This window comes from Citrus sinensis, chromosome 3 (genome assembly GCF_022201045.2).
Source record: "Citrus sinensis cultivar Valencia sweet orange chromosome 3, DVS_A1.0, whole genome shotgun sequence".
In the NCBI taxonomy this organism is placed as follows: domain Eukaryota; kingdom Viridiplantae; phylum Streptophyta; class Magnoliopsida; order Sapindales; family Rutaceae; genus Citrus; species Citrus sinensis.
This window is the reverse complement of record NC_068558.1, coordinates 41,120,349-41,138,152: the sequence shown is the minus strand read 5'-3', so window position 1 is coordinate 41,138,152 and position 17,804 is coordinate 41,120,349. Positions and strand designations below refer to the sequence as shown.

At 36.7% G+C, this 17,804-nt stretch overlaps 3 protein-coding genes across 4 annotated transcripts; 1 reads left to right on the top strand and 2 right to left on the bottom strand.

The window, feature by feature from the left end:
• Window positions 1-427: 427 nt before the first annotated feature.
• On the bottom strand, window positions 428-5,601 carry LOC102613280 (BTB/POZ and MATH domain-containing protein 4). Of its 2 annotated transcripts, XM_006479111.4 has the most exons (5): window positions 5,040-5,601; window positions 4,281-4,626; window positions 3,860-4,139; window positions 1,068-1,115; window positions 836-984 (listed from the first exon to the last, which is right to left on the bottom strand). In XM_006479111.4, exons 1-4 carry the CDS (start codon window positions 5,444-5,446, stop codon window positions 1,069-1,071), a joined length of 1,080 nt encoding a protein of 359 aa, XP_006479174.2. In that variant the 5' UTR covers window positions 5,447-5,601; the 3' UTR covers window positions 836-984; window position 1,068. The 2 variants fall into 2 exon arrangements, with proteins under 2 accessions (XP_006479172.2, XP_006479174.2); XM_006479109.4 differs by lacking the exon at window positions 1,068-1,115 and having other exon boundaries at window positions 428-984.
• A 99-nt stretch (window positions 5,602-5,700) lies between these two features.
• LOC102612275 (uncharacterized) lies at window positions 5,701-11,005 on the bottom strand. The gene is made up of 9 exons (XM_006479105.4): window positions 10,836-11,005; window positions 10,222-10,444; window positions 9,936-10,096; window positions 9,686-9,831; window positions 9,253-9,315; window positions 9,076-9,168; window positions 8,184-8,345; window positions 6,879-7,116; window positions 5,701-6,244 (listed from the first exon to the last, which is right to left on the bottom strand). Exons 1-9 carry the CDS (start codon window positions 10,915-10,917, stop codon window positions 5,937-5,939), a joined length of 1,476 nt encoding a protein of 491 aa, XP_006479168.2. The 5' UTR covers window positions 10,918-11,005; the 3' UTR covers window positions 5,701-5,936.
• Window positions 11,006-12,552: 1,547 nt separating this feature from the next.
• Window positions 12,553-17,786, top strand: LOC102611982 (probable zinc metalloprotease EGY1, chloroplastic). The gene is made up of 10 exons (XM_006479104.4): window positions 12,553-13,165; window positions 14,355-14,819; window positions 14,985-15,125; window positions 16,037-16,138; window positions 16,384-16,595; window positions 16,787-16,837; window positions 16,917-16,986; window positions 17,104-17,172; window positions 17,372-17,422; window positions 17,518-17,786. Exons 1-10 carry the CDS (start codon window positions 12,773-12,775, stop codon window positions 17,674-17,676), a joined length of 1,713 nt encoding a protein of 570 aa, XP_006479167.2. The 5' UTR covers window positions 12,553-12,772; the 3' UTR covers window positions 17,677-17,786.
• The last annotated feature ends 18 nt before the right edge of the window (window positions 17,787-17,804 follow it).

The following is a 17,804-nucleotide window of genomic DNA, read 5'->3' as shown; positions in this document are numbered from 1 at the left end:
CAACATCAATTAAATCAACTAGCAGTGGCATCCACAAAATTAATCATACAAGCTGGAAAAAAGAAAAAAAAATTGGTTTGATTCAGTAAAACTTTGGTCAAATTGGATTTAGACGCAATTCATTACGGTAGAACGATCAAATACATTAAATATGTAATATGAGAGAAAGGATATCTCAGAAGTTGGAAGCCAACTGTCAAGACAATTATCCAATGTATGTATGGGCAACCATAATGATGCCTCAGCCTCGGCCATTATTTCTTATTTGCCGCAAGCCTGCAATCAAATTCCACATGCTAAAGAATCATTTCAAAGCTCTCTATTTTGTCAATAATTCCAAAAAGAGACCAAATTGGGTACGATCACAATCCTTAGTTGAATGATTTTCCTACCTACCAGACCAGAATACAGTAGTGCTAGAATGTGCTTGAATCATAAAGAATCATTATTTCCATTGACACCATATTTGATACAACACCAAGTTACACCCTTCAGTTTATTGCCACCACTAGCATCTGTTATTAATTGAACATACAACAACAGAGAACAGTTTAAATGTGGATGCAAAAAGGAAAGGAGGCCATATTTTCTCACTGTTCTCTGCAAATCTTTTATGCCCTTCTCATCCTTTTTTAATCCACATTTTTTTTCTTCCCATTTGATGCCAACAAAATTGGCAATAGAGAAACTAGTTTGACCCTGTTAGCAGTATTCAATCTTCTTCTTCCCTAGGACTCCCAACAGCGTCGCCACCATCAAGCTGTACCCACAAGCTTCCATTTCTCTCTCCTCCGTTTTCCCACGTTTGTTGCCTCACACTCCGGTCATTCGTATCATCACCATCTGAAAACTGTGCCCACACACTTCGGCTTTTCCCCCACCCGCTGACTTCCTCATCACATCCTGCTACTGTTTTTAGTAGCTCAGACTGCAGCAACGGGCAGTTTTCCTTGAGATATTGAAAACCATCTGAGCGCATAACAGCTGCATCAAATGAAGACAATCAGAGAATTCAGAAATTACGAGTTAGAGTGGGAAGAATAAATCTCATCACAAATAACGAAAACCTCAGGCTGCAGCCTTGATTCCCAGGTTTTCAATACTGCCCAGACCTCCTGCAGAGCAAAACACTTCGTAAACAGAAGGCTCTGCAGTTGTTTAAACATGAAATCCTCAACTTCATTCATGCCCAACTTAGAAGTTTTTCATGTTAAAGGTCCCGTTTGGGATTGCAGTTGAAATGCCATAAGTAAGCCTATTACATAAGTTTTGACAAAAATGGTGTTTAGTAAATCCTTTAAAAGCTGTTGATTTCATAAGTTTCTCCATTTTGACAGTAGCTTTTAAAAGCAGTTAGAGAGTTACTTTTTATAAACAACTTATTAAATAGGCCACCATATATTTTTAAAGTTCTTAATATAATCTTAATATTCTAACAAAAGGACACGTCTTAATTTTCCAAAACTCTAATATACAAATAAAAAAACATATATATCAAACTTATGTCCATTTTGGTTGTTGTATAATAAAACAACACTAACATCACAACGTTCACCAAAACACATATACTCTACTTTCAAACTCACAGTAACCGCAACAACACAAACACAATTTACCAAACACTGAGCTGCTTGTTAGTCGATAGCTTTTTCCATCCACACAACAAAAGCAGCTTATTTGCAATCCCAAACTGGCCCTACAATGGCTACTTTAATATTTGTGTCATTTCAGTTCATACAACAAGTATCCACCACACCAAAGCAACCTTGACCAGGAACACAAACTCAATGATTTTTTTAATTTTTCCTTCAAACTTGTTTTTCTTGGTTTCAAGTTGTTGATGAAGAAGGGTTAAGCACACAATTGAGCTAGACAATTTCATCAGAAGTACTTTGTCCCAAGTAAACAGGCAAAAATCATTTAGACAAAAAAGGAAGATATAGAAACACACCAAATGATATATCCCTCTTCAATGTCCTGTCATTCATGACTTTAAGAGGGAATGGACGACCTATCTTACCTTACCTTTTATAACTGTCTGTTTCCTCAAAGGGCGGGAATAGAACAAGAAGAGTTCATTGTATTTCTAGATTTCATTTCTGTTAAGTGCCACGGGTGCACAAGCTACATCTTATTCCCGCCCCCCCAAAAAAAAAAAGAAAAAAAAATCCTTCAAGCTATCAACATAGAAAAGGTGCCAAATTGAAGCAATTCATCCAATTCAGTTCAAGAACAAACGGACTGCTTTGAATAGACCTTTATGTTGGTCAACATTCCTTGATCCATGGTGTCTCAAGAGGTACGCATATGGTAAACAGCAATGATGTTCTCATATTTCCAATGGTGATGAAAATTGACTAAATTGGTTCAGAACCACATGAAAATACCAGATAGGATATAGGAAGGAGGGAAATAGGGCCTGAACAAAAATATAACCAAGTAACAAACTAACAAGAAATCACAATTTGCTTTAGAACTCAACTGCTCAAGAGGAAATTTGTCTAATCGAATTCTGACCCTAATTGAAGTCACAAGCCACAGAAACAGTTTGATGAATTAACAAAAATCAACAGAACTCCCATTTGTGTCACATACATATTTTGAAGGCATCGTAGAAACACTATGAACTTCACATCCTTTCAAAACCAAATAAACTAATGCTCTTGTTGCCGCCCCCTCTCACCTTCATCAGTGCCATGTTGCCCATATGAATTCATCCTCAGTCTTCCGATAGACTTTCGGTCACATTGCTTTTCTTAAAGGTTCATCTCATCAACAAATCTGACTCTTGCAAAAGACTGCCAGTGGACTCATTCAAACTTTATACCCTCCTGCTCCATCACCATTTTGAACATAAATTGGCACAAGTGCAATCATCTATATCTATATATATATAGGACATTGATCCAATCCGGGACTCCCGGATTGTATCACTGTCCGGGAAGCCACCAGCGGTGGCTTCTTTTTTATTTTTTTTGGTTGGCTGCACATGGTGGGGCCTGGTGCCTTTGGATTTAAATCCAAAGGCCACCAGCCTTTGTTCCGCACACTGTTCCAATCCGGGAGTCCCGAATTGGAACAGCACCCTATATATATATATATATATTATATATATCCAGAATTAGAGTAATTTTAACCTTGGCCCATCTATACAGTACCATCAGCATTTCCTTCCTCCTTTTCTTAAATAAACAATCTATTTACACTGTGAAATACATTATTGCCACAATAACTCTTGAACTACACTGATTCTATCACTGTCCAGTCATATACAAAACTACCCACATCTCCTCACAATCTATTGACAACTAATTTACACACCTGCCATCACACATTTAAATTTCTTCAGAACTATCTCTTTTATGCACCAAAAATTTGACATTATAAGGGCCAAGTCTCTTTCCATGATTGCAGTTCACATCTGACCACCCCTGAAGGTGATTAGTTTGGCAAATACTAGCCACTCTTAGCAAAATATGGGATATCTACTTACTTCTACTCAAACAAGCATGAAACAAATGATTGGATACTCATCCATAGATCACTCACTTTGGCCCCAATAGACAAGACAAGAATAAAAAGGATCACCTGCAAAACAATCTCTGCTAGACCAGGAGAATATAACCGCCTCCTATTACATTCACTCAAATATTGCAACTAATATATACTATACATTGCATGTGTGGGGCCATACAAAATTGGGGAATAAACAAAGAGCAATTCATTAAGGGGTGCAAATAATAATATCTTATTCTGCAAACCACATTCCAGCATTATCCAAATTGTTATGTAAACCCCAATCTACAATAAAAGTGAAATAGAAAACTGAGAACGAAAAGATCAAACTGAAAGGACATACCTACGAGGTTTTCAGCAGCAAATTTGAGGCAAACAGATTTAAGATCCATAGCACAATGACGATCAGCCAGTGCCAGCGTATGGGCAACTGAATTCACTGATATAACTTTGCAGAGCACAGACTCACACATCAGTCTAAGTCTAGGCAAGACATATTTTTCTGCTGCAGCTAACAATTTTGCTTCTAATGTATCAGATACAGATGGCACACAAGATGAACTTGATGCAGAGCACTCCCCATCCTCAATAAGAGTATCTTTGTATATGAAGTGTAACAAAGCCTGCCGATTCACATGTTATAACATATTAGAAAAACAAGGACGAAAGCCGTAACTATGCTCCACTGCCTTAAAAAACATATAAAGCCACAAAATTCAAACATTGCTTATTTGCTTTAAAGGAAAAAGAAAGCATGTTACTACCTTAAAAACCTTAGGTTCCATATCTGTAACAACTATTTCGTGATTATCTTCCTCCATTGCATCCAAAAATTCAGTTTCGAATACAGGAGACCGAGCAGCCAATACCAACTTATGAGCATGGAACTTTTCACCAACAACATTAAAAGTAATATCTGAACTCTCCTCATTTTCCAATAACATACCAAAATGATCTCCTATATCAGATTCAGGAACCTGTATGGAGTGCAATCTCGAGCAATCTATTGCAGAAACCACGACACCAACTGTGCAATTAATTTTCAAGCAATCATCCTTGAGAAAATCCGATGTTTCAAGCATAGCCCGCCTAAAAAAACGCTTGTAGCCCCTAACCAAAAAAAGAAAAAAGAAAAAAGAAAAGAATACCAACTTAGTTCACTAAATCCACACAAAACAATCCTCAATAAAGTAAAAAAAGAAACTGCAGCATGTACTACTTATACAAAGCCAGATCAAAACTGAAAAATTCCCGATGTTAGGTTACACCTATCTCCTAAATTTCAAAACAAGAAAGAAAAAAAAAACATGTAAAGAAGATTATACATACAGAATCCAAATTTCTTCAAAATGTCCCGTGGTGGCACATACATTATTAAGTCAACACATAAGTTGTATTAAAAGAGAAAGACTTTGGTCATCGTATTATGAATTTTTTTTTTTTCACTTGAAGAAAATCAGACAAAATCTAAAGAAAAGACGGGAAAAAAAAGAAGGGAAAAAATTAATGTTGTGACTACTGACCACATGCTGCCGCGGTATTTAAGGGTATAGGGCCCACTCTCCAAGGAGCGATCGAAATGGGAATGGACCTTGTGCTTCCCTTTGCCACTCTGATCAACAAGGGTGAGCTCGAAGAGCGCCCTTACGTCGGTGCCCTCGCTGGCTAGGGCAATGAACACGGAGACATAGGTGGAGTTGTCTTCGGGATTCTTGCCGTCGGGGTAGAAATAGATGGCCCACTGGTAGCCGCCGACAGAGAAGTTATCGCTGGCGATGTGCTTGCCGATGCCAATGCCCTTGGAGAGGGAGTAGCCCTTTATGGTGAAGTGATGGGACCCGTTGATGGTCTGGGTCAGGGAGAGGGATGATGTCGGCGAAGACAGGGGTGTTGTTGTGGGCGATGGGGAGGGAGATGGTGCGTTTTGCATTTTCTTTCCTGTTTAGACTCTACAGTTTGGAGGAAGACCCTTTTTGATCATCCATTCTACCTTTTCTTCTTCAAAGCTTGTATTGTGTTATTTTTTTCCCCCTTATGATTTATTTTATTTTCTTTTATTTTTATTGGTGGACTGGACACCTTGTGATGTATTATTCGTCATTCTGTGACGGTACTGTATGTACCCACTTATCTTTCTTAGCAAACCTTGAATTTTTAAAATTAAAATAAAAAAATCAACAAAAGTCAATAAAATAAATCTACTCATTTGATCTGTCAATACAAGACTATAATGCGTGCATAGACATTAGATTAGAAAGAATTACGCACTTCAATTACCACATGGTTGGCTAACTTCCGAAAAACTGCCGTGCTAAAGCTACTCCTGAATCAAATCCGGAAAATTTCCTACCACTATTTACATGTTAATAATGAATGGTGCGAGTCTTCATTATATCATGTTCTGTATACAATTCATCAATCTACCAACCGAAAAACCTAAACCCGCTGCAGCTGGCCGCATCGTTCTCATCTGTAGAATCAGATTCACTGCCCAGTGCTTCTTCTGAACTCTCACTTGGAAGGAGTTTAATCCTGTCAGCATGCTCAATGATCCAATCGGCAAACTCTGGAGATGCAGCCAATTCTGCAACTGCTTGCCGGGTGGAATCCCGGGTTAAATCCTCCCACTCTTGCTCTGTAAACCTCTTTCGTTTTCCTGTATCGTGAAAGGTTGAGTAGTAGTCTCGCTGATTTATTACCCTCTCACCAGAATATGGTGAAACCACACCTGCGACAAATCATAAGACAATTAATTAATCACCTACCGACTCTGTGGAAGTAGGTTGATGTCAGTAACAATAATTTAAGCAAGACAAAATATGTATGCTTCAAGCAACGACAATGCAAGCATAGAAAGGGAAAATGCATAGGAAATCATCCACACTCCTGAAATAAATAGCTTTCCAGACAAAAGGCAGGTGAAGAATCTTGTAAAGAAAGAAAGATGCAAAATTACCAAATCTTTACAAATTTAGCTTTCACCCAGGAAAATATTTGTTGGAAAATAGAAAGGACCCTTCGCAGTCAATCAGGCAACAACTCCAAAAGGCTATTTGTAAAACCAATTAAAAATGCTCATAACATCAACAATGAAGGATGGTGTGTCAATAGGTTCAACTTTTTACTAGGAAATCCCCCATTTGATGATTATGAAATTATATGAACATGGTGCTAAACAGATTACTGCAATTTGTTCCCTCAAACAAAATGATAATTACACCTTCACTTGATTGTGTATCCAATTTAGTGTATCTTTCAGGGTTAACAAGAAAATTTTAATTTCATCTGCATTCAGTAATGCGCAACATGGCAATTAACATGTGCATACAAAGGCAAAACCACAAAAAATAAATAATAAATACCTCTAACAGGAGAGTTTGACCACAAAGGCGGGCTCTTGGTACTCTTAGGGGTCGACCACAACTTTCCTCTGGATCCAACTACAGGTGACCTGCTCAGAAATTCAGCGCGTCCATGCTTGTTTGTTGTCTGACTCGAACATTGCATCCAACTGGCAACCCACTTTGGAGAAGTGATGAGAGAGCAGACAATGCAGCAAGAGATCAACGCCCCCAATGCTAAAGGAGCATCCAGGGTGCTCTGCAGAAGAATACACCAGAAAATATAGTAATACAAAATGTCAAACCATAAGAGCAAAATAAACTGATGATGTGAGTAAATGTGCAGCAAAGTAGCCCATGCCAGAATATAAAAGTAATACAGCACCAAAAGTCTTAGAATCTAAATTAGCGTATGATGTTTGGCAGGAAAAACATCCCTTTACATCAAATAGTAAAAAAAAAAATTCCAATTAGTCCATCTCAAAAGTCTATTCTGGTTTCAGGTCAACATTCTATATCAGTTCAGATTATCTCAAAAGTCACGGGACACAAAATCAAGAGTAGTCACCGTAAGGTAATTGCTTTTCCATGAAAAATGAAACTTGGGCAGGATGAGACAGATTTGGTTGAAGTCAAGCTTAAATCCAAATTCAAAAGCTCACTAAAGCTATTTAATCACGTCTCACTTTCATTAGGTCGTATCAGCCTGAACTTAAAAGGGTGTCTTCATCACCGCCCAGTTGGTTAGACCTCACAGCCAACCTTGGAGGGGATGATCATTTTCATGCTTCATGGGCTGCAACCACTTGACAGGACTGGGGCAGAACTTCCATGTCAGAACTTTCAGTTCACAATTCTCTGTCTTGGAAAGTAGAGTAGGAAGATCTGTTTGAGAAGGGCCATTAACATATTAACTTATCTACTTTTTAACCCATCAAGTTATTTTTAATAGATATAAATCACAGACATTATAAGCTTATATAAGAGGTCAAATGTAGATTAGCTCAGATGGTCAATGAACTCAGCCCGAACTGAAGACAGGTTGATCCATGTTAATCCAAGTCCAAACACCAACAGGAAGCTAGTCCAACCGCACAAGGGCTCATGTCAGGTCATACTCAACCCATCCATTTACGACCTCATAAAGTGAAAAAAGTAATTAAAATGTCCAAAGAGGAAAATTCATTGATTATTAACTTTCAACCAATGAGAAAGGGAAAGTTCAAATACAATCATTGAAAAATTCAGAAAAGCCAATATAAGCAAGATAATGAACAGAAACCTTTCCTAGTCAACATCACAACCAACATTAATGCAACAACATACCTGGAATATAGATGTACTCGCAATGATGCGCATAGCCCATTTAACAAATTGAGCAACACCAACATCAACAGTTCCATCTTTTGAAATTACAAATTTCCTCACAATCCAGTACCCTAAAGCAGCTCCCGCAAGGACAATGCCCACTAGTACAAATATAGCGACCTGCAAGAAGAATAACAGTTTTGTAGTTGATAAGTTACTTCACTTGGAAAGAGCAAGCAGAACATCTAAACAAATATCAATGGTAATTAGAAATTTAACAAATGAATAAATAAAACGAAGACATTTAATGGATATGTTCCCAAAAGACCAATATGGCCGGCAACAATCAAGCAAAATCCATGATCCCCAAAGATGGAAATGCAAGATAAAATTTACAACCGCAGGTCCCAACAAAAAGCAAAGCTGAAAAAGATGCATACATATGCAAAGAGGCCAAAATCATCCATCACAGCAACCTATTTCAGATCATCTAGCCTGGAAAATAAACCACATCGCACAATCTTTTGCCCTTATCTATTTTACATGCCTTCTATGCATCTTCTCATCCTATCTGTGAAAATTTTATCCAGCGTTTCAAAATCTCATTTGGCCAACTATATCTCCTCCAGATGACAGCTCAAAAAGTAAGTCCAATTGCATGACTTATAGATCACGAGGATTCATAAAGGTCGCTGTTAACAGTTTCAGTCATCACACAGGTCGCCATTCCTTAGCCCCTCATTGGTTATTAGGCATTTGTCACTTCTTCTATTTCATTTCCATAGTGATTCACTCTACATAGAAAAGCAACTAGAGCAGAGATCTAAATAATAGTAATATTAAGTCAAAGAGAACCTATGGAAGCCAACGAGGGCAGTTAAAGATTGCAGAAAGGAAAAAACAGACTTACTGGATTGTGCATCTCCTCACTGAACCCAAAATTGATAAGAATTGAGTTCACCAGCACTGAGAATTGATGTAAAAGGAAAGATCCAGCGCCAAGCTGCAAATATAGTTAATAGTAAGATTCATATTGCATTACAAACATATATCCAGCTTATCGGCTAAAGATTAAAAGCAGACTTACCACTGAACCATATATGGTAAGATACAAGACATTTTTCCTTCCAGTTGGCAACAACTTCATTCCCTACATCAAAAAGAAATTAAAAAAAAAAGGAATAATAATAAATTAGAACTTAAAAACAAATAGGGAAACATAAACTTAAACAACACTGAGCTAATATGAAAAACATATATCATGTTATCCAGCAACTAAGGGTAAACTTTCACTAAAATTGATACTAGAGTAGCCAATCAACAAAAGTTTCTTAGGGAGCAGAAACAATGTGTAAACAACAGTAGATCAGTTTCATTAATTGCAACTCCAACCTCCTTTCTGATCATGTACGGCTTAACATCCAGTAACTAACTGACTATTCCCCGTGGGCAACCAAAGTAACAGACATAAAAGGGAAAAGTAGAATATTGAAAAACAAGAAGAGAAAGGAATCAAATACCTGAAAAAGAATAATTAGAATGACAAGAAAAACTCCTATAGCCATTGAACTGCTATAGTAAAAAGGAACCCAACTGCTGACAACTGGTGCCAACAGCAGTGTAAAAAATCCAAAAGCTAGACAAAGGAGCCGCCATCTCTGAAAATCTGCACAAACACGAAGATAAGTAACATGCATTAAGAAATCCACAATCACAACATGTAGGACATTAACAAAATAACCAGGCAGTGGATAAAGGAGAATGCCACACCTTCCTCGACCGCAACTGAAACAGAACCAGATACTCTGCCAACAAACTTGACATCAACATATCTATCCTCATATGGGGACATGACAGTGCTCCAAATTCCCCCCTTCTGGATATCCTTCCACTCATCCTTCTCACATTGACATAATCCAAGTGAAGCATTCCTGCAAACACAGTTTCAGTAAGACACAACTACCCACAACTATTAAATTTGAATATTTCCCAAATTGCCCGAGGGAGAGGCAGAGAGAAGCAAAAACAGAATTCATCATCAAGATATGTCACTTACCGGTGAAAGCAAACCTGAATTTTATGATGTAATCTCTCTGGGATCACCACAGAGGGAGCCAAAGTGACTCGGAAGGAACTGGGATAACTCCCAAGTTTCATCCTTGAGTAACCAGAGACTTGAACTCTTTCACATGATAAAACATCGTGGGACCCATGAACTGAGGATTTCTCAGAAAGGGGATACGGTGTGACATCTATAGAAGGACTCCCACTGTCGATACCTGCAAAACGAAAAGTTTACGCTATCATTGTCATTGTAGTAAAATTTATCACCTGGATCAGAAAATTTGGGTTATACAACTGAATTTGAGCAAACAAAAATATCCATAAACCTTAAGCATTTCTAAAACACAATCATTATCCAGTAAGTCCTTCTTCGATCAGTATTATCGGGCAAAAACGTACTGAAGCATTGAATAAACCAATATCCATTAAATCATACGGCTAGCAGAGATTCCTCGAGAGAAAAATTATTTAAATTAATTAATTTACCTACGTAGAGATTAAACATAACCGAATCCTAAAAAGTAAGTCGAACTTATTGTTTTCATTACTGACATCCCCAAAAGACGCTGCTGGCGAATGAATAAAAAGAAGGAACAAAGAAGAGACCTTTGAGAGGGGCCACAAAGTGGGCACGCGAAACGATTAATAACCAGAGTGAAATGAAGAGAGGAAGAGAAGACGCTTCCATCACTATCAGTCTATCACTCACTCTCGCGTCTCTCTCTCTCTCTCTCTGCGTTTGTGAAGAAAGACAGAAACACAAGGGAGAGAATGAAACAACCAAAGGCGCGATTTGGCCCTTATTTATATTATTATTATTATAATTTATCAAAAAAGATTATTATTATTATTATTATTATATGTTAATATTAATGTGTGTTTTACTGTGTTGGTAGTATTTTCGCTTGCGTGCCGAGTGTCGTGCGTGTTGCGTTGATGGTAAGCATTTTGCAACGACTAATTTGGCGTCATTTTGTTCAAAGCGGTAATTTTTCGGAATATAAAATAGGAAACTTGTAATTTGCTTCTTGTTATTTGAAATTTCAAGTCGGTCGTAATGCCTAAAAAGCCAGTGGGCTCATGGTCCGCTGGTACCGTGCACCCAATTTTGATTTGGGTTTAAAAAGAAAAGATCGGCCGCAATCAGATTTTATAAGACTTGAGCTATTAACACCCCTCCAAAACACTTGTGAAACCCCTCTTCTAACTAAACCCATTTAAAAGACTTAGAATTTCAGTGCTTATAATTCATCTAACTCCTATTTCACAGCTAACCCTTCAAAATCCTCAAGTCCTTTCAAGAACAAACTCTCTTTTAGGTTTGCTTTTTCCAGCTAAATTTGATTTGGGTTTAAAAAGAAAAGGTCGGCCGCTATCAGATTTTATAAGACTTGAGCTATTAACACCCCTCCAAAACACTTATGAAACCCCTCTTCTAATTAAATCCATTTAAAAGACTTAGAATTTCAGTGCTTATAATTCATCTAACTCCTATTTCACAGCTAAGAACATTTCTAAAAGGCTCTATAAATTTTATTTTTCAAATATTCATTTGCTTACTTATGTGGCAAATAGATGAGTGAAAAAAGATATTGTTCTCTAAAAGACTCTTCAAATAAAAATGAGTTAATATTATTTTAATTAAATAACTATTTTTTAAAAGGAAAAGTCAATAATAATTAAAACACATTTCTCTTTTTCTTCAACAAAAAATAATAAAATATAAATTAAAGAGGGAGAATCATTTTTTATTTGAAGAATTTTAATTGGAGTGTCTTTTGGAGCCTTAAATGTTGATATAGCCCTTCAAATAATTAATAAAATCTTATTTGAAAAGTCTTTTGGCGATGCTCTAACCCTTTAAAATTCTCAAATCCTTTTGAGAACAAACTCTCTTTTAGGTTTGCTTTTTCCCGCTAATACATACAAGTTATTCACTCCTCAATTATAAATTCCGTAACCAGAGAGGCGTAAAAAAATTATTTCAGCTGTGGTACAAGTCATGAATAATACAACTTAACTGGTTATAAAGATATTTTGCACAATTTAACTAATAATTGAGTACAAGAACTAATGTTTAGTGGGTGAAGTTTAAAAAAAAAAAAGATACAATACGATTTTAAAATATTAATAAAAAAAAATTTATCTTAACATTATGAAAAGTTTTATAGCATCTAATTCGTGATAATTTAAAATAGTATAACTTGCTCAAACATGTAAAAAGAAAAATGGAATTTGGGCCTTCGCCACGTGTCACCCTAGCGAGACCATAGAAAATCAAAAGGCAACAAAATCAATTTTAAAAAAAAGATATTATTTTTTTGTGAAAAAAAAAATCCGGCGGAGCAAAAGAAGATATGCTGGTAACGTTGTTTCAGCCAAACGACCTCTTCTTTATTCAATAATACAATAGTTCCTCTTCTCAACCTCTCTACCCACAGCAAATCCGCGAAAATCCATTCTTCAAAATTTCAAATTCAATAAAAAAAATACCCAAATGCTCGACTGAAACAAACATTTTCAGCTCTCGTGTTCTTGATTGGATGGGAACTCTAGCCAGCTGTATTTTTAGTTTTAGCTATGTCAACGTCAGAGGCAGGCTCCATTCGGTTCCTCTTCACAATGAGAGAATTCAAGTGTTTAAAATCAAGAGCTCGAAGAAGAAGAAGAAGAAGGGTTCTTTTTCTTGTTGTTTGCAAAGCAAAGGAGGAGTTTCGTATAGGCGTGTGAGTCTTAGAACTTTTGATAGCTTTAGGTGTTTTTGTAGTGCTAATAACAGTAGCAATAATTCAGAGAAAAATGAAGATAATGCATCGAATGATTCGAGTGTCGCAACGACGTCGTCATCGCCTGACGAAACAGAAGAGAAAAGCAGCAGCAGTAGCAATGCAAATGAGTTCACTTCGGACAAGACCCCCACTTCTGCTTCTTCACCGGTACATTTTTCTCCTTTTCATTTTCTTCTGGGTACTTCTAGCACTGTTTGCTATTTAGGTGCAGTAGTTTTTAAGCAGTAGCTGAAAAAGATTGTAATTATAAAATAAAAGTTAATAGTGTAAAAGTTAACATGATTTTTAATTAATTATTATGCTAAAAATAATGAACAGATTATAGGTTTTTCATCATAAAAGTAATTTATTAAATCAACTTATAAAGCACACTTTAGTTCTGTAGCCGTAAAGTTACAGCTACACAATCTCAATAACAAACAGCGTCTCTACGCATTCATTTCAAAGTTTTTCTACTTGAATGATGTTATAATAATATTTCATAACTTGGGAAGCAATTTGTAGATTGAAAATGTGGAAGTTATGAGTGATTCCTTCACATGCTTTATGCATATGCTTGGCATAAATGGTTGATGAATTGGGTATTCTTGTATAAAGGTCTTGCATGAAACCATGTAATTCTTATTTAAGTGGTCGGTAATTTGCTCAAGCACAAGATGTGTGATTGCTATGTAAAAGAGGGGATATCTCAATCAAGAATGATCATTGTGAGTTTTTTACAATATCTTTGTGATTACTTTGGTTATACGGAATTGGAGTCTTCAAGTTGGAAATGGAGCTCTCGAGCAAAAGTCTTTGATTTGGTTGCTATATAATGAATTGGCAATAAGTAATCAATGAAGATGCTCTAGACCAAGTCTGCCAAAGTTGTTGTATGGTCAAGGTTCTTCTAAGTCCATAGAGTTTCAATTCTATTTTATATCAAGCTCTGCATATAGAAAATGTTAACGACTAGTCAGATGCAAGATAGGGTAATGCATGGTTTTTAACTTTATTTATTCGCAAACAATATACAGTTCAAGCGACATATTTTCTGTCAAACTCCAGCATTTCTGCCTTAGAATTTTAATGAAAATTTAGTTGCCTTCTGCTAAAACCTGCCTTATCCAAGTACTTGATTTCTGGTTGGTAGTCGTGTTATTCAACATCCCTTTCCACCAATGAGTCATGCTGGTTCACTTCTTTCACATATAAAACTAGACACACGTATACTAATGACATGTATAAAGATAGAGTCTGGGAGAGTATAAGACTGAAAAGGATATGAATGTGTTTTTGTGTTATGTAATATCCTGAGATAACTATTCTTGTTCTGATGATTTTCGCCTGTTTTCAGCCACCAACTATGTCTCCGGTTGGATCAGCCCATAATAATTTTCAAATTGACTCTTTCAAACTGATGGAGCTTCTTGGACCCGAAAAAGTTGACCCTGCTGATGTAAAGCTAATTAAGGAAAATCTATTTGGCTATTCAACATTTTGGGTGACCAAAGAAGAGCCCTTTGGAGATTTGGGAGAGGGCATTCTTTTTCTTGGAAATCTAAGGGGAAAGAGAGAAGATGTATATGCCAAACTTCAGAGTCGGTTAGTTGAGATCACAGGTGATAAATACAATTTTTTCATGGTTGAGGAACCCAATTCCGAAGGACCAGATCCCCGTGGTGGACCACGTGTTAGCTTTGGTCTGCTGCGAAAAGAGGTCTCTGAACCGGGGCCAACAACGCTCTGGCAATATGTGATTGCTTTTTTGTTATTCCTTTTGACCATTGGCTCCTCTGTTGAGTTAGGAATTGCATCTCAGGTTAGCTAATTGCAAATACACTTTGGCAGACCCATGGCAGCCGTCGATATTTCTATTCATTCCCATTTCCTTTATATTTGTTGACATCATCTACTGTTTGTCAATCTGTACTTTCTTTTTTATTTGAAAATTTGTAATATTGATTTCATACTGTTAATTAAACAGATAAATAGACTGCCTCCTGAGGTAGTAAAATACTTCACAGATCCAAATGCCATTGACCCCCCCAATGTGGAGCTGCTGTACCCTTTTGTAGAGTCTGCTTTGCCCCTAGCATATGGTGTCTTGGGTGTTCTGCTATTTCATGTAAGCAACATTTCATTTGTTTCGGCTTTGGCTAGATAAGCACATGGGATATTTTGGTTGCCTACCACATTACATTGGGCTGTGTTATATGCAAAAATTTATCTACTTTCTGTACTCTATTTTTATATGTTTTTGTGAAGTGCTCAAATTTCTGATATGTCCGTCTCGTTGTAGTCTACTTCTGTTAGTTCTAGTTTGTTCAGTGGTGCCAATGCTTAGGGTGATAGTTAAGCAGGTGGGACCTGAAACTGCTCTATGTGATACTACAACGTGACAATTTTTTGAGGTAGACAATCAACTATTTGTTTTTTAAAGTACCAAAATTTCTGGTATAGTTAATTGCTTAGCATCCTAATTTATAGTTTGAATTCAGCATTCTTTGTCATGAAGTCAAATGTCCTTCAAATAAATCACAGGGATTGTGCTAATGCTACCACGTTTGGTTTGACATTCTTTATCTTGGTCAACTTGTTAAAGCATTTTATATATGATGTGAAAACCTCATACTGGGGAGTGAAGTTTAATATCTTATGGTGATTGTGTGCATAAATTGGTTTTGGTAATTCATTTTCATCTGTGTATGGATAGTTTGACCGCCATGTTTGACATTGTATTGAACACTTCTGAACCTCTGGCAGATGCATGGATATTGTTCATTGATTACAGTACTATTAATGTTGGTGTTTTTCAATGCTCAGGATTTTCAGTCGGAGAATCGCACAGCATGTATATTAGTGATTGGAATATAACAGTAATCAGAATTTTTATTATGCATTGTCTAATTTTTTTTCTAACTATTTCTTGGTTAGTGTTTTTCCCCCATGTGATATGATCAAATGTTGGTCATATATGTATTAATTAAATTCCGATGCTGTGGTTTGTCTTGCTAAATGTGGGATGAATGTTTGCAGGACGTTGGTCACTTTTTAGCTGCTTTCCCGAAGAAAGTAAAACTAAGCATTCCCTTTTTCATTCCAAACATTACTCTTGGCAGCTTTGGTGCAATCACTCAGGTAAACCTATCTGACAGTGACTCTAGACTTTGAAACAAGTTGGAAAAACCGTATGCCTATTTTTACTTTCAAGTCTGAATGCATTGTTCCTATCAGGTGTTCTTGTTCTCAGATTTTGATCTTCAATAGATAAAGAATTCAGGAAAATAACTGCAACTCTGCAAGTTATCTGTTGTCAAGTCTAAGCAATGCATCTTAGAATCAATCATCTAAATTGAATGACTAAAACATATTACTTTTTGTAGTTTAAATCCATTCTTCCAGATCGGAGTACAAAAGTAGACATTTCACTCGCGGGTCCGATTGCTGGTGCTGCTTTATCTTTCTCAATGTTTGTTGTTGGCCTATTGCTCTCATCAAATCCAGATGCTGCTGGAGATTTGGTGCAGGTTCCCAGCACATTGTTTCAAGGTTCATTGCTTCTTGGTCTCATCAGCAGAGCCACTCTTGGTTACACGTGAGCCCTTCTCTGCTTCCATGGACTTATTAAAAAACAAAAAACTATATTAGTTGGCAAACTAAGAATTCACTGGTGCCACTGCTGTGTTTCCTATTTCAATTACTCTAGCAGATGACTAATCTAAACTTAATAATTCTTGCTTGCATCATCAAAATTTTTATTGACACATTGCTCTTATTAACTTGCAGAGCAATGCATGCTTCAACGGTTACAATTCATCCTTTGGTGATTGCTGGCTGGTAGCCCACAATTTCTTGAATCTCTGATTCGACTTGTAACATTATGAGATATGCTGACGCATAAAATTTACTATTGCAGGTGTGGCTTGACCACAACAGCTTTTAATATGCTTCCAGTGGGGTGCCTTGATGGTGGAAGAGCTGTACAGGTAGCCTTTTTATCTTCTATTTGAACTGGGATATCCATTTTGTTAAATCAAGGGGTATAGTTTTGGACTGGAAACAATCTCCATCCCTTAGCACAAACTGATGGCATGTGCTTATAGGGTGCTTTTGGAAGAAATGCACTGATTGGTTTTGGCTTGACAACTTACACAATGCTTGGATTGGGAGTGGTATGCTTCTTTGTTTGGTCATTCTAGTGCTGATGGCTCATAATACAATGCTGCATCCATTCTATTTTATTTGATTTACTTTGATTTGATATAGCATCTTTAACGTTTCAGATAAGTTTGTTTTTTAAATCATTGAACAGGTGATTTATATTCTCAACTAATTTTTTCGTTTTTTTTTTTTTTTTTTTTTTGCTTCCAGCTTGGTGGGCCTTTATCCCTTCCTTGGGGACTATATGTGATAATATGCCAGGTACCCAGATAGGTGAAATTAAATAAGGGTGAATTATATGTTTTTCATGCTTTCAAATCCTTTTCTGATTTCGGCTTCAACCTTATGTTTTTCAGAGAACTCCAGAGAAACCATGCCTAAACGATGTGACTGAGGTGGGAACGTGGAGGAAAGGCATTGTTACGGTGGCCATATTCCTTGTTCTGTTCACACTCCTTCCAGTATGGGATGAGCTTGCAGAAGAGCTAGGCATAGGTCTTGTAACCACATTTTGAAGTGTTAATATACGAGAGTATAGCCAATTTTTGCCTTCAAATCAAAATGATAAAATTGAGCCATTAGAGAAATTGAGTCATTTTCAACCTGTATTCAATCTTGTAATTAACTTACTATTTTTTTCACT